General features: G+C 38.2%; 1 protein-coding gene across 1 annotated transcript in view; it reads right to left on the bottom strand.

Annotated features, from left to right (window-relative positions):
* The window catches only part of SMAP1 (small ArfGAP 1), a 73,699-nt gene that overhangs the window by 47,150 nt on the left and 10,523 nt on the right, over positions 1-16,026 (bottom strand). Inside the window, exons 2-4 of the mRNA XM_010003482.1 lie at positions 12,224-12,357; positions 11,455-11,540; positions 9,158-9,233 (exon numbers count right to left, since the gene is read on the bottom strand). Of these exons, the coding sequence (XP_010001784.1) occupies positions 9,158-9,233; positions 11,455-11,540; positions 12,224-12,357 (296 nt within the window). The remainder of the gene's footprint in view (positions 1-9,157; positions 9,234-11,454; positions 11,541-12,223; positions 12,358-16,026) is intronic.

Here is a 16,026-nt window from a genome sequence, read left to right as displayed (position 1 = left end):
TTCTCATCTTCTATTTGTAGCTTTTCCAAAATTCTGTTCTTGATGTAAGGTGTGCTGTTATTTAGCCTTTCATTAGAAAGGGTTCAAATGAATGCTCAACAGAGAAACCTGTATCAAGCTTGTATTTAACTACGAAATGCGGGGTGTCACTCAAAAGATTCAAGAGATTAAAAAATGAGTGCGTTAGCAAACCATGTCAATATACTCAGGATATTAACAGCTGAACCAAATACAAAGGTGCCCCCGAGTGGCTGTTTTACACGCACACAATATTCAGGGATTAACCTAAACAAAGAGCACCAGTCTACATTATTTTACAAGTTTTATGTTAAGCTACTATATGTGTTTTTCTTCTTTCAGCAGACTTTTGAATTTATGACTGCACATCTCCAAGAAACATTGACAACACTAAAATTAGTAATTTTTTTTAAAGCAGCAGCAACTACAGACTGCTATCATTTGCATAAAACACAACCAACTGCTTTTCAGTTTTTAAAAAGGCCTATTCTTGAAATATTGAAAATAGTGTAAGAATATTAATATACTATTAATAACACTTATCTCTGAATTTTTGCAGAAGTTCTTGAGGCTAACTAGCAAGGCGTTTTATCAAGTCTCCCCCATTCACTGCTCTAACCACTGACCATCACATTAATAAGACTGAGTGTCCTGTGTTTCACAAAACGCAGCAGTAGTTGGCTTTTCAAAGAAGCTAGTAGTGCTTTTCTCTCCGTATTCTGAACACAGTCACCACTCCCCCATCCCTCCAGAGTGCCCATATCTCGTTCCAGAAACAAAGCAAAGCTTGTGCACAAGCTAGCAATAGTTCTGGGTATGCGCAGAGGTATAGAGGTCTATAAATTATTTAGCTTCTCCTTTAGATAATCACCTCTTGACATATTACAGTGAGTCACCATGGCTTAATTAAAGGCAGACACAGGATAAACAAAACAGATGCTTTTAATCTCTCACTGGAGTGCTCTCCATTTCCCCTGTCCAACCTAACCGTTACTTTCTGTATTTGCTCCTGGGAAAATTTGCTTTAATGAGAACTTTCCAACACTTCAAAACAACACCTTTTTTCATCTTAAGTGGCTTGCCCTGCTGCATGTAGGATCAATTCCATTTTCATGATTCATGTTAAACTGGCAACACAGTCACTGCAGATTTCAGCTTTGGCTGAAAGAAGTTGTTTACATGGTAAATTGTAGCTAGGCAGTCGAGCTGTGCGAACTACTACTCAAATTAAGGTACTTAAGGAAGAGGGGAAAGCCAGGCCCTGCATATGGGAGCTACTGGGAATGCAAGCAGCAGAGTGAAAATCCACACCCTGGTTTCTTTAACTTCTTCATTTCACCACTGGTGGGCAAAGTCCAGCTCAAGACAGTCATTAGTGGTACATTCAGGCACTGATAGTAGGACCAACTATTTAACTTCTTCACTTATACCCAAACACAATGGGACAGAGCATATCATCATCAAGCTTGTATATGATAAAAAAAATGAGGATTATGTGATACACTAGATAGGTGTGCTGATGTTCAGAGCACTGCTGAAGGGATGGGCCAACAAGAACCACATGAAATTCAAAGAGAAGTGTCAAACCCTGCACCTGGGAAGGAATAACCCCCCATGCACCAGTACTGGCTGGGTGTCAACTGGCTGGAAAGCAGATTTGCAGAAGTGGAGCTGGAAGTCCTGGCAGACAAGCTGGACATTAACTATCCATGTGGACAATTCTAGGCTCACAAGTATGAGAGCAACATGGGCAGACTGGAGCAAGTCCAGCAAAGGGATTCCAAGATGATTAAAGGATTGGAACATCTTTCAGACAAGGACAGGCTTAGTGAGCTGAGACTGTTCAGCCTGGAGGAGAGAAAGCTAATGGCTGGGGCAGGGATGGAGCAACAACTGACACAGGCTGTTGCCTATGGTAAACGTAAATTGAAACAAGGGAAATTCCACTGAAACATAAGAATATTTATTCATCTGCAAGGCTGGATAAATGCTGGAACAGGTTACCCAGAGAGGTTGTGGAGTCTCCAGCCCTGGAGATATTAAAAATGAAACTGCACATGGATGTAACCTGTTCTAGTGCTATGGTTTGAGACAGGACAAAAGCGTTTTCTTTCTAGTAATTTTACTTTTCAGTTAAGTCTCTCCTAAGTAACTGCACTTTGTGAAATTAAAAGTACATTTTTCAGTCGGTGTCTAATTCTAGGAGGGATGACTGGTAACCTCTCTCCAAGCCAATGACTGAAAGCTTCTCAATGCTAGCTGATAAAAACTTACTGTTCATGTATCCTATCATACTCCAAATTCATCTATCTTAAGGTGCCCATGTGGCATATTTTAAGTGTGGTAAACATATTATGGAAAGTATCTGGAATAAGCTTAACTTGATTCACCATCCACCCTGAGTAAGGCAATTTCCATATGCATTGTTATAAGTTATTTACTGCAACAATTCTGAAAACCCCCCAGTCATTTATTTAAGCATGCAAGTTCAGATTCTTGAGGAAAGGTGTTTAACTGTAAGCTGTGCTCTTCTAAGAGTGCTCTAGGAGGTAGTAAACTAGTGCATAAGCTGAGGAGCACAAAGAGTTTAATGACAGCCCAAAGCAAACAATATATTCAACATGTAACAACCTTCAGAACTAAGGTAGAGAAGAAACTGCTTTGTATACTTTATAGTTCTAGGATTGTTGTGTAGAAAAAAACCCTATGATGAATATGAAAGGATTTGCCTGTGCTTGAAAGTGATAAACAGGTGTCAGACTGAAGTGGAATGATACTCCGTAACAGTCTCATGTCAGATCTTACCTGAAGGAGAGTTTTAACATACAAAATTACCTCGACACCACTTGACCAAAGGTAACTGTGGTAGTTAACTACAGAAGTGATGCAAGCTCTTGATTGTATTGTACAAGTTTTCAGGGATAAATCAAGTAAAACAGCACAGAGGATTGCACAGTAAATTGCTCATGTTACCATATCTTGGATGCACCACATTCATAAAGATGGCTTAATGGTTTCACTACTGTGTGAAATCTGTTTCATTGGATTCTATGCTATCCTTGGCATCATTCATAGCTTAGGTATGCCTAAAAATTGAGAAGGGGCCTTGGCAGAATGTTAATTCTAGGAAGCCAGTATTATGCTGAAGATACTTAAAATAAATGGACTTGGTAACAGCTACTGCTCCTCCTAATTGATTACTCCAAGGTTAAAAAATGTTTCTGCCAAAAACAATACCAAATCAGGTCTTATTCACAGTTTACATATATATTCCCAAGTAACATCCTGTCACTTTCAAGTGTTTTTACTTGTATTATTCCTCTTTTTTAATATAAACATGCATAAATAAAAAACCCATAGTCCTGAAAGTTTCAAAATTGCATCATACCAAAGGAAAACAATAGCTGGCCAGATAGACTGGTCTTTTAGAAGTCTTGACCAACCGAAGTCTTGCCAAGAAGACTATAGACCAGTAGTTCTTGTTAATGCTGGTAGAGAATTACAATAGACACTGGCTTGAGAAATAATACTTCCAACTCCATCATGGGCTACACTGTTTAAACTGAATATACCTTTATAGAATCACAGAATGGCTAGGGATGGATCATCTAGTTCCAACCCCTATGTATAGGCAGGGACACCTCCCACTAGATCAGGTTGCTACAAGCCCCATCCAACCTGGCCATGAACACTTCCAGGGAGGGGGCATCCAAAACCTCCCTGGGCAATCTGTTCCAGTGTCTCTCCACCCTCACACTAAAGAATTTCTTTCTAATGTCTTAACCTAATAAACATGCATAAATAAAAAACCCATAGTCCTGAAAGTTTCAAAATTGCATCATACCAAAGGAAAACAATAGCTGGCCAGATAGACTGGTCTTTTAGAAGTCTTGACCAACCGAAGTCTTGCCAAGAAGACTATAGACCAGTAGTTCTTGTTAATGCTGGTAGAGAATTACAATAGACACTGGCTTGAGAAATAATACTTCCAACTCCATCATGGGCTACACTGTTTAAACTGAATATACCTTTATAGAATCACAGAATGGCTAGGGATGGATCATCTAGTTCCAACCCCTATGTATAGGCAGGGACACCTCCCACTAGATCAGGTTGCTACAAGCCCCATCCAACCTGGCCATGAACACTTCCAGGGAGGGGGCATCCAAAACCTCCCTGGGCAATCTGTTCCAGTGTCTCTCCACCCTCACACTAAAGAATTTCTTTCTAATGTCTTAACCTAAATCTACCCTCTTCCACCTTAAAACCATTACTACACTTGTCCTATCACTATACACTCTTGTAAAAAAGTTCCTCCCCAGCTTTCCCGTAGGCCTCTTCAGGTACTGGAAGGCCACTATGAGGTCTCCTTGGAGCCTTCTCTTCTGCAGGCTGAACAGACCCAACTGTCTCAGCTTGTCTCCCAGCAGAGGTGCTCCAGGCCTTGAATCATCTTCATGGCCCTCCTGTGGGGTCATGCCAAGAGCTCCATGTCCCTCCTCTGTTGAGGGCTCCAGAACGGGACAAAGTGCTCCAGGTGGGGTCTCACAAATGCAGAGTAGACAGGCAGAATCACTTCCTTTGACCTGCTGATCACACTTCTTTTGATGCAACCCAGGACACGGATGGCTTTCCAGGCTGCAACCCCACATTGGTGGCTCTTGTTGAGCTATTCATTAATCAAAACCCCCAGGTCCTTCTCCTCAAGGCTGTTCTCAATCCATTCTGTTGGAATACATTACCCATATACTTGGATAATAAGGACATATTTTCCCAAATACTGTGAAGAATACACAACCATCTTCACAAGTTTTAGTCATAATATCACAACCCCATAACTGTGTCTGAACATTTACAGTTCACTTCAACTATAGGAGTTTTTCAGAGATGACATATCTGCAGATACTTCCATGGGGTACAAAAAAACCCAGTTTGCCTCCCTAGGTAGGCAAAAATTCTCCTGTTTACATTGATCAGAATAAACCTTTAAAATAATACTACTTAAACAGCAGCTAAACAGATATAAAAAACCTCAAGTATTCCAGTACTTTCGAAATAAAGTATTTCTATAAACACTTTGTTGCACATTTTTCTAAAACTATTTGTCCTTGTCTTACAACATTATGAAGAACCAATTGCATATGTAACTGTTAAAAAATATATTATTTGAAAAAGGTTTATGTTCCAAGTAAGATCTAAAGGCACCATCCACATTATCATAACATCTTCCTTAAAATACCAGATTGATTTTAACTCTGTTATCAGAGCTAGTAAAAAAACCCAACAAACACATCATTTCCATTGATACTTTATACCAAGGCTCCTTGACAGCTATGTTGCTTGTTCTGATTTGGAGTTCCTGCTTTTTGTTTCACCTGAAGTACATGTGGAAGTACATCTACAAAAAAAAGAGACAAGTATAGTGTGATCTTTTTAAGAAATTCCCTACCTACATCTGGTAACCTGACCAAGAGCACTGTAGTTTTCCTTCCTGGGGCTACCACTGATGCTACATTCCAGAATAATTTTTCTCAAGGCTAAAGCCTAAGATTGTAGTTAAGAATTAGTCTTAACTGATTTCAAAATGTTTCCCCAATACCAAACAAAACCAAACCACAAAAACCCCTCACCAAATCCAAACCAAACACACCACTATTCAAGGGTGTCAGCCACTCAGGTCTTTCTATACACAAGTCACAAGCCTGTTCTGAGTCTGAGCAAGAAAACAAGAGGGCAGCTATTTACTGATGCTGCCTTGTAACAGCTGAGTAAATTTTATCATTCATTTAGGCCTGAACACTGATACAGAACCAGCACTTCACATTTTCCCAAAAGTGATGCATGAGAAAACTTTAAGATCTATGAATTTTAATAATTTTAATTGTTTCTTAAAGTCAGGCTGCTTTCAGTCAGAATCAGATTTTTGTAATGTATATTTTATTTCTATTTAAATGCATTACTCTATTCAAAATGTAACTAGCCAATTAAACTGCAGATGTTGTTTTTTTTTGCCCATAGCTTTACCCTGCATTGCTTTTCAGTAAACTGTGGGAAAAAGGTTTTAATTTTTCATATTTGCCTTTTTAAATTCTGCACACTTGATAACAATACAGGGCTCCACACTAGCTAATTTTGTTATTATAGTGTGTCAGAAAACAAAACTACTCATAATCAACCGCTATAAATAATTTGTATGAGCATCACAGAACCAAGAACTAAACTTTGACATATATCATATATTCTATCATATAGAATCATAGAATGGCTTGGGTTGGAAGGGACTTTAAAGATCATCTAGTTCCAACCACCCCTGCATGGGCAGGGACATCACCCACTAGATCAGGTTGCTCAGAGCCCCATCCAACTTGCCCTTGAACACTTCCACAGAGCTAGTAAAAAAACCCAACAAACACATCATTTCCATTGATACTTTATACCAAGGCTCCTTGACAGCTATGTTGCTTGTTCTGATTTGGAGTTCCTGCTTTTTGTTTCACCTGAAGTACATGTGGAAGTACATCTACAAAAAAAAGAGACAAGTATAGTGTGATCTTTTTAAGAAATTCCCTACCTACATCTGGTAACCTGACCAAGAGCACTGTAGTTTTCCTTCCTGGGGCTACCACTGATGCTACATTCCAGAATAATTTTTCTCAAGGCTAAAGCCTAAGATTGTAGTTAAGAATTAGTCTTAACTGATTTCAAAATGTTTCCCCAATACCAAACAAAACCAAACCACAAAAACCCCTCACCAAATCCAAACCAAACACACCACTATTCAAGGGTGTCAGCCACTCAGGTCTTTCTATACACAAGTCACAAGCCTGTTCTGAGTCTGAGCAAGAAAACAAGAGGGCAGCTATTTACTGATGCTGCCTTGTAACAGCTGAGTAAATTTTATCATTCATTTAGGCCTGAACACTGATACAGAACCAGCACTTCACATTTTCCCAAAAGTGATGCATGAGAAAACTTTAAGATCTATGAATTTTAATAATTTTAATTGTTTCTTAAAGTCAGGCTGCTTTCAGTCAGAATCAGATTTTTGTAATGTATATTTTATTTCTATTTAAATGCATTACTCTATTCAAAATGTAACTAGCCAATTAAACTGCAGATGTTGTTTTTTTTTGCCCATAGCTTTACCCTGCATTGCTTTTCAGTAAACTGTGGGAAAAAGGTTTTAATTTTTCATATTTGCCTTTTTAAATTCTGCACACTTGATAACAATACAGGGCTCCACACTAGCTAATTTTGTTATTATAGTGTGTCAGAAAACAAAACTACTCATAATCAACCGCTATAAATAATTTGTATGAGCATCACAGAACCAAGAACTAAACTTTGACATATATCATATATTCTATCATATAGAATCATAGAATGGCTTGGGTTGGAAGGGACTTTAAAGATCATCTAGTTCCAACCACCCCTGCATGGGCAGGGACATCACCCACTAGATCAGGTTGCTCAGAGCCCCATCCAACTTGCCCTTGAACACTTCCAGGGATGGGGGCTTCCACACCTTCCCTGGGCAATTTGATCCAGTGTCTCACCATCCCCACACTAAAGAATTTCTTCCCAATGTCTAACCTGAATCTCCCCACTTCCAGTTTTGAGCCATTACCCCTCGTCCTCTCACTACAAGCCTTTAAGAAAGCCCCTCCCCAGCTTTTCTGTAGGCCCTTCAGGCACTGGAAGGCTGCTCTAAGGCTCCTCTCCAGGCTGAACAGCCCCAACTCTCTCAGCCTGTCTTCATAGGAGAGGTGCTCCTACTCCTGGGCTCCAACAGACAGGATACATTACACAGATGTTGTCCTGTCAAACAAACCTGAAAACACTATGATCTTGCCAAAATTAGGCTAAAAGAAATATAGTACTGCATATTTTAAGATAATCTATTCAAAACAACTTTATATTACAGGGAGCTTTTACCACAGACAGCAGACCAAACGTGGGAAATCCTCTCATGCCACCTCAGCAAAATTACTGGTTAAGGAAAGCGACCCTTAGGGAACAGCAAGCCTGTTTCTGCATTTCTGTGATCTGTGCAGAAGGCAGTGCTGCTTTAAAAGTAGCAACAAAAAGCGTGTTAAAAGCTCAGACCACCCAGCAAAGCTGATTTCCATTAAAAACAGGACACAGGCAGTGCTCCACAAAAGTGAAGAAATTTTCCAGAAGAAAAGATTTTGCCATGACATAGCACAGACATCCCAGGAAAATAGTTCACAAGACTACTACTGATGAAAGTATCATGCTAGCAAGAGCTTTCACAGCAGAGGGCTGCAGGTTACAAGCAGCAATCTCCCCCTTTCTTCACAGCTGCCCCATAGTTCTTATCTTCACAAGTTTTAATAACAGCAAAGGCAGCATAAATTCCTACTCTTTATGTCCCCCCTTGCACATGTTTCCGTGTCAAAGTTCACTGTCCAGTCAGAGGAAGTTACTTAAATAATGTAGGTATAGAGTAGCAAGTGTTTAAGAATACACATACCCATATAAATACATATATAATCAGACTGTATGTCCCCAAAATAGCTGCATTCAAATAACCTAATAGGCTTCAGTAAAGGCTGACATTGTTAAAAGTGCTTTGCCAAGAATGATCTCACCAGCAGTGAACATGTAGCTACATGATTAAACATCTGGTTTGTCATACTGCCCCTGTCCTCCTTTAACAGTCCACCTTGCAGCAAGCATAGTCTGGAATTCAGCACAGGAGTAAGACCTGCAGAAGAGGTCTAGAATTTCTAGGCTTCCTCTCAAGGCATTACACAGAATGGGGGAAGACAAAATCACCAGGAACAGTAATCCTATCTTTTCCCTGGAACATGGAAAAAGATACTCAAAAAGGGCTCAAAGTGAGTTGTTGAAGAACTACCCCTCACTGAAAGAGAAAAACACAAGATTATGAGTCAGAAGCAAGCTATTTGCTGGATCATAATACTTTGCTGTTATAAATGTAATATACAATGTATGCTGAACTTACAGAACCTAGGAATAGCTTTCAAGATATACAAAAGATAGAATTTAGCTTGGTACCAAAAAGATATTTCCATATATATAATTTTCCACATTTCTCTTATGTAGCTTTCAAAAAAGTAAAGTGACAAAATTCTTGGTGAAACTGTTTACTTACATTGAAGGCATTAATTGCATTTTTATCGTAATACTTCTTCTTTTCATACTTATCCCTGATGAAAAATTCCACAGCTCTGGAATTAGCTAGTTAAAGGAAAATATGCATTCAGATAAATAGCAACATTGCCCTAAAAAGCTGACAGATTATTCAAATTAAAGAACTGCACCAGATTCTTGCTCCACCTCCTTTGGCAGTTTTAAAAACTACAGAACAAACTGCTCTATACAGAACAACAGCAGTGTCCAAAAAGAGTCCACTTCAATATGTGTGAATTTTTTGATTGCATCTACTTTTCTTTAGATCAGTAACCTACTGTGTCCTGTTAACAAAAGAACTGGGGGTTGGACTAGGTGATCTTTTGAGGTCCCTTCCAACCCCCAAGATTCTCTGTGATTCTGTGTGAATTCAAGTCAACCTGAACAGATGTCAAAACTGTTTTAGGAAGTAAAATGAAGAGACAGAAAAAGATTTAATCTATTCTTGGAAAAAAACAAACAACTTTCAAACAGAAAACTAAAGTTGACATATACAAAACCACAAAGATTATTCTCAAAGTTAGGCTCTTTGCCAGAACATCCTTGCCAAGTAAAAGAGAAGAATAAAAAACTGCCCAGAAAGGTCAGTCTTGTGATTAAGTGATGGGGGATCTTCAACTGGAGAGTTTGAACAGATTCCATACACATGTTTCTCCCATGACTCCATTCAACTATCTAAAAAGCAGAAATAAGTGTATTAAAGTGCCACAGGAAGTTAAACACCAACAGAGTATACTAACATACAAAAGTGATCATTATGTGCAGAAGTTCATCCAAAAGAATATCAGTATCTTGAGAATATTCAGAACCAGAATGCTGATGAGACACAATCCTTATTTTGTAGTGATATAAAGGGCAAAGAGAAAAGGCAAAAAAAGCCTGTAACACAACAGCTTGTAATGAATGCCAAATAGGTAAGTAGTTGCAAAAGTTGTGGGGAAATTAAGAAATAAAACAGAAAATGCTGGCTTCCTCTCCCCTGGCACTGTGTTTTTAGTAAAAAGAACACATGCAATGAAATATACTCAATTGACCAAGTCCACCACTTACAAAATTGACAACGGTTCAAAAAGCAATATAATTATTTCAAGGTATACACTGTCAACAGAATAACAAAATATACACCTTTAAGATTCACTTTTGAGTAAGTTTTAGTCAAAGTATTTCAGTCTTATGGCAAAAATAAAGTTCTAGAATATTACAGCTGGAATATTACAGTGCTACTTGGTTCCAGTTGCTTTTTTCTTATGTGTATGTATGTTTCATTTAAAAGGTACTGGAACCTGAAGAAATGTATCTGTTTTGCTCAAGTGCATTTTATAATGAGTTTAACCCTTCACGCAGCACATTGATCACGGCATCTAACAACAGAACAACCACAATCACTTTTGGATATAGGAGGAAATTCAGATCCTGTTACAACTAAGTCTGTTTATCAGCCTCCATAGCCTGTATCATGCTAAGAGATCTCATTATAGTTAGAGCTTCACTAAGATCAAGAGAAGCAAAACCTACCTGTGGAATAACATCACTAAACAAGGAGTTAATAAAAATCTAAATTAATTACATTATACCTTATGCTAAGAAATCAGTACATTTGAAAAGCATATTTTTTGAGGGAAGCTATTTATTGGTGGTTTCTCTTCAAACCCTATCCTTCCAAATATGTGGTGATAACCTCACATCAGCATAAGTCATGGCCATCAGGAAGTTTGGTTTCTTTAGATATTCCCATGCTAGTCATCTGTGCTGCACACTGCACAGAACATATACCCTTTAACACCAAAAAATACTGAAGTGCCAACTTAATATTTAAAAATACAAAAAATTACAGAAGACTTAATCTAGAGGACATCCATACTTCAGTAAGATCCAATGGCTTATTTTACTTTACAATCCATCTCATTATTTCCTTCTCAAATGCTTCTAATTTTAGCTGGCAGTTACTCAAGATAAAGACAGAATATTCAAGAGCTCTCTAGTATCACTAACTTCCTACATATAGGGAATTTGTGAAGTCACTTCTGAATGCAAAAATAAATGGGGCTTGCCAAATCTCATTACTAGGTAGATTCTCTATCTCTGAAGTAATTTAAATTTTTTCTGAACCATTCCCAACTTCCACTGTCACTTCTTATACAACAATATCAATGACAGAAATAACGTGAGTTGCCAAATGTAGCAGTTCCTTGAAACAGTCATAACACAAAAATTGCATTAAAAGTCATTTCAATGTGAAAACTAAACCAAAAAGGATACTGATCTGTTTGAGGTCTTCGGAAGTTCTCTGGTAGGTTAGCTTCATAGAGTAGTCTTGCTTTAGTATTTCCCATTTCCTGCATGCACTGAGAAAGTGGTAGCAAACAGTTAGCTCATCAGTCCACCAATACTTTAAATACTGAAACAGTCAGAATGCTATTGCTGTGCTTAAATGACACAGCAGATTTTTAACTTGGAGATCTCTCTGCTGGCATATGTGTCTTGGGAAATGCCCCCATGACATAGAAAGGCTGCCTGCCAAGACTTGCTGGACAAAAACTAACACCACGATTGCTGCTTACAATGTAAACTAGCCCCTCCAGTGAAATACAAGCTTTCCTCTCTCAGGATTGCTCTTCAGAACAGAAGGAACATTTGTCTGACAGCAGAAAGATGTCTCAGACTAGAGCATACCTGGAAAAGTCGGTGCTTAGTACACCAAAAGAGTATAATCAAGCATCAGACAGATGTGTGAATGCTACCTTGCTGAAAAGGAAATGCCTTACAACACATTTTCTACAGATACAACAAAGAAGCAGCTTTCAGAGTTTCTGTGGCAAGGTACAATGCGTCTAAAACTATAAAGATAGCTAGAACAATTTCTGAAGTGAGTTTTCCAAACTCAAACTCATTACAGTAGAATTGTAACACGTCAAGAACCACTCTGATTGTAAAACATTTATGTTGGGGCACCATGACAAACTAAAATAATTTCAAAAGGATTCCTAGTATTCCCTTCAAATTGAAAAGGCATTGTATGATATTTTACCTGTATTTGCTCTGGTGTCCATTGGTCCAAGTTGACAGACTTGACCCTTGATATATGGACCCCAAGATTTCTATGTATTCCAGCACATCTGATGCAAATAAAAACACCGGTGTTCCAAGAGGCCCATCTTGGACCTAAGGGGAATAGATAAAAAGTATTTTCAAAACTCACATAATATTTGAGTTAGCCAGATTAAGCTAGGAAGTCATACGTTGTGTACATCACCTTCCCCCTGGTAAAAAAACTCCTAACATATTTTAGGAAGCTGGCTTAGTAGTAACAACAGGACTTTGATTACAATGTGAATAATCCTTACAGCTATGCATCAGATGCAAGCATCAGCAGAAATCGGAAATTGCACCTTTCTCCAATTAAAAGCTTCCTAAGACATGTATCTGCACCTAGCTTGAAATTAAATGTAGGGCAATCTTATATTAATACAACAAATCCTTTAATACCTCATGCAGCACAGACTTCACAACAGTAGCATGCAAGCTCTTAGAGATTGATTACACAGAGATTTGCAAAACCAACTGATTAAGATATTAATGACTAAGAATGGTGGAAAACTGAATGTGTTCAATGCCTTTGATTCCAAAGCTACAGTATGGTTTGCCATTCACAACAAAATTTTCATACAGATTTGGGTTGATTTATGAACCTTAGCACTGTTTCTTTGCTGTGTTGGCATAATGAGGCAGATCTAAAGGACACTGGCCTAAATTCCCATAGTGACACTTGGGATGTTTGTCTTGAAGTTATCACATAAATAAAAATAAAAACTCTTACTTATATCATTAGAGCTCTGGACACCATCACTGTTAAAGGCACTCTATTTTAAAGTCCATCTAGTTCTGAGCTCTAAGGTATTCATATACTAACAATCAAAAGCAAGAAGATGCATTGAAGAGTTGAAATACATTTCAAACAATTTTTTTCTGCCTTTGTATGACAGGTGTGCATCTAGACCACTCATGCAACTGCAGCAGTTTGCATTTCAGTATTAATATATTGTACGGATGCTTTCTTGGGGCCTAAAAAGCAATTTTATGCCTCCCTCTCCTGATCTTTATCTTAGGACTGTGTTGGGTTGATCCCAGCCAAACACCTACAGAGATGCTCACTCACTCTCCTCTCCCACAGGACAGGGAGAGAACAGAAGGAAGGTGAGAAAAGACAGGCAGACTGAAATAGCAAGTTTTAATAAAAGAAGCAAGAACCGCACAGAACCAACAGAGAGAGAGAAAAAAAAGACTTCTTCACTACTACCCATTGGCAGGCAGGTGTCCAGCCACTTTCAAGAAAGCTGGGCCTTAGCAAGCACACACAACACTTTGGAAGACAACTGCATAACCAGAAATGTCCTTTTTCCCTCTTTTTTTTTTTTTAGCATTTGCCACTGAGCACATCATCATATGGTATGGAATGACAGATTCACATCAGTTGGAAAAAACCTTTAAGATCATTAGGTTTATTTATTATGATCAATTAAGAGTCCTATCCATGCCTCATCCCAATTTCTTGCCCACCTAACCCCAGCCTACTCCTCTGTGAGGAGGAGGAAGAAGAAGAAGAAGAAGAAAAAAGTAGTGTGCTAGCACTGTTCAGCAACAGACAGAACAGGAAAGAAGACTCCATTCCTTTGAGCTGGTATTTGAAAATCCCAAGACATGTTCAAGGCTTCCCAGCCTTCTTGCAAGAAACTTTCCTCTTCTTACTGGAAATACGGTTTATATTTTGGGTCACCACCTTGCTTTCAATTTGCTTCATTCAAGATCTCAAGAAGTCAGACCACCTAATGTCCACTGCTTGACCTTTAAGACCAAAATTTTTAAGATGACTGGCAGTTTTCAAAATAACTGCTACCATCATAAAATTAGATTTCACAGGTCAAAAGATCTAATAGTTATTCAGTGAAACAAACACATAATTTCTCACATGGCACTTGTAAGTTAAAATGACTACTTGTCAGGTAAGAACAAACAGTCAACCTGTTTACAATGTGTGTCTTAAATAGTTCAACAACTAGCAACCTGCTGACCTGCCTTTCCTGCCCCTTGGCCCCATGAAACACTAGAGACGCAATATACTCATCCTGTACTTACAGTCTGCATAGAATTATAGTACAGGAAGAGCCTGCTTACAGTTTACACACTTCAAAATTAATGCTCCACCATGTGCAGTTTTCCAGACCAGTTGCCTCAACATACTAATGAAGTTTCAGTTGAAGTAGTACACCAGAAGAAGCTTAATCCAAAATCCTCCTTAGCCACTCCATGTAGATCAAGTACTTCAGCATTTGCAATTGCTTAATGTAGCCCATGATAGTTTGGAAACAAAAAGGTAAGGCAAGGTCTTGCATGCCTAACAGCTTGCTCAGTTTTTTTCCCCTAGTTTTGGTCAGGTTACAATAGGGACGAGAGGTGTTTATCTGTAGCATCTATATGCTGTCCCTATTTTTATCCTATATGGGTGTTTACACAGCCACTATAAACTTTTTACCACAGAATTTGTACAACTACACATCCACTGTGTTTCCTATTCTTACAGTTCTTCCTCAGCTATAACATCCCAAATAGGCAAATTCTAGATTAATGAGATAAGTCTGGGATGAGGACTTCTCATGACTAAATTCCATCCTAATAAACCTAAAGGAAAAAGAGTAACCTCATAGTTTAACATTTTAACTTAAAATTTTCTTAACAAAAAGAAAGATCATAACAACTTGTGGATTAGTTGGTTTTCTCCTGGAACAGAACAGTTTTACATTTTCACGGAAGCTCAGATTTCATTAATTTGTACTTCTGAAATAACTTTGGGAATTCAAATGTTTAAGCAATAAAGAAACAAATTAAACAGTGGAATAACAGAAACCTGATGCCAGGCAAAAATGTTCACATATAGTATCTCAATTTATTTCAGAATAATGACAATATTCAATATTGAACACTCCAAATGAAAAATGTGTTAATACAAATTGATCAATTACAGCCACAGTTAAAACAGTACACAAAAGAAGATACAAAATGTTTTCTGCTGTGCTTGACTTTGCTAAACAGTCAATTAAAGCTTAGTCTGCAAACCTTCCTGTGCAATAAATACTTAACAATAATTTGGCCTGATTCAATAAGCAATTCACAGTTATCTCAACTCTGTATGAAGTCAGGATTCTTATTTCTGTATACAGGAAACATTTTGTACTTATTAGAACTATTCACAGCTTTTTTCTCATGGAGTCCTTAGAGATACATTTGTTTTTCTTCAGCAAAATTAACAAAAGTAACCTAGCTTATCGGCTGTACATATTTTGCCAACCAGTTAAGAAACAGACATTTGGCTTCAGAAATGAAGACTGAATGTGAAGAATCTTGATGACTGTTATTTTATTTTATTTATAGCATCATGAATGGTTTGGGTTGGAAGGGACCCGAAAGATCTAGTTTGACCCCGCCTGCATGGGCAGGGACATCTCCCACTAGACCAAGCTGATCAAAGCTCCATCCAACCTGGCCTTGAACACTTGAAGGGAGGGGGAATCCACAACCTCTCAGGGCAACCTGCTCCAGTGTCTCACCACCCTCCCAATCAAGAATGTCTTCCTAATATCTAAACTAAATCTACTCTTCCAGATTAAAGCCATTACCCCTTGTCCTGTTGCTACACACACCCTTATGAAAAGTCCCCCAGCTTTATTTATCAGCCAATATTAACATGAAAGACTGTCTGACTAAGTTTTAATACAGCTGTAATTTTATTCTTTTGGAAGGCATTTCAATGCAAGCCTTTTACTAGAAGAGCTGAGA

Source organism: Chaetura pelagica, unplaced genomic scaffold, assembly GCF_000747805.2.
Source record: "Chaetura pelagica isolate M959 unplaced genomic scaffold, ChaPel_1.0 scaffold150, whole genome shotgun sequence".
Taxonomy (NCBI): domain Eukaryota; kingdom Metazoa; phylum Chordata; class Aves; order Apodiformes; family Apodidae; genus Chaetura; species Chaetura pelagica.
This window is presented reverse-complemented; position numbering and strand designations above follow the sequence as displayed.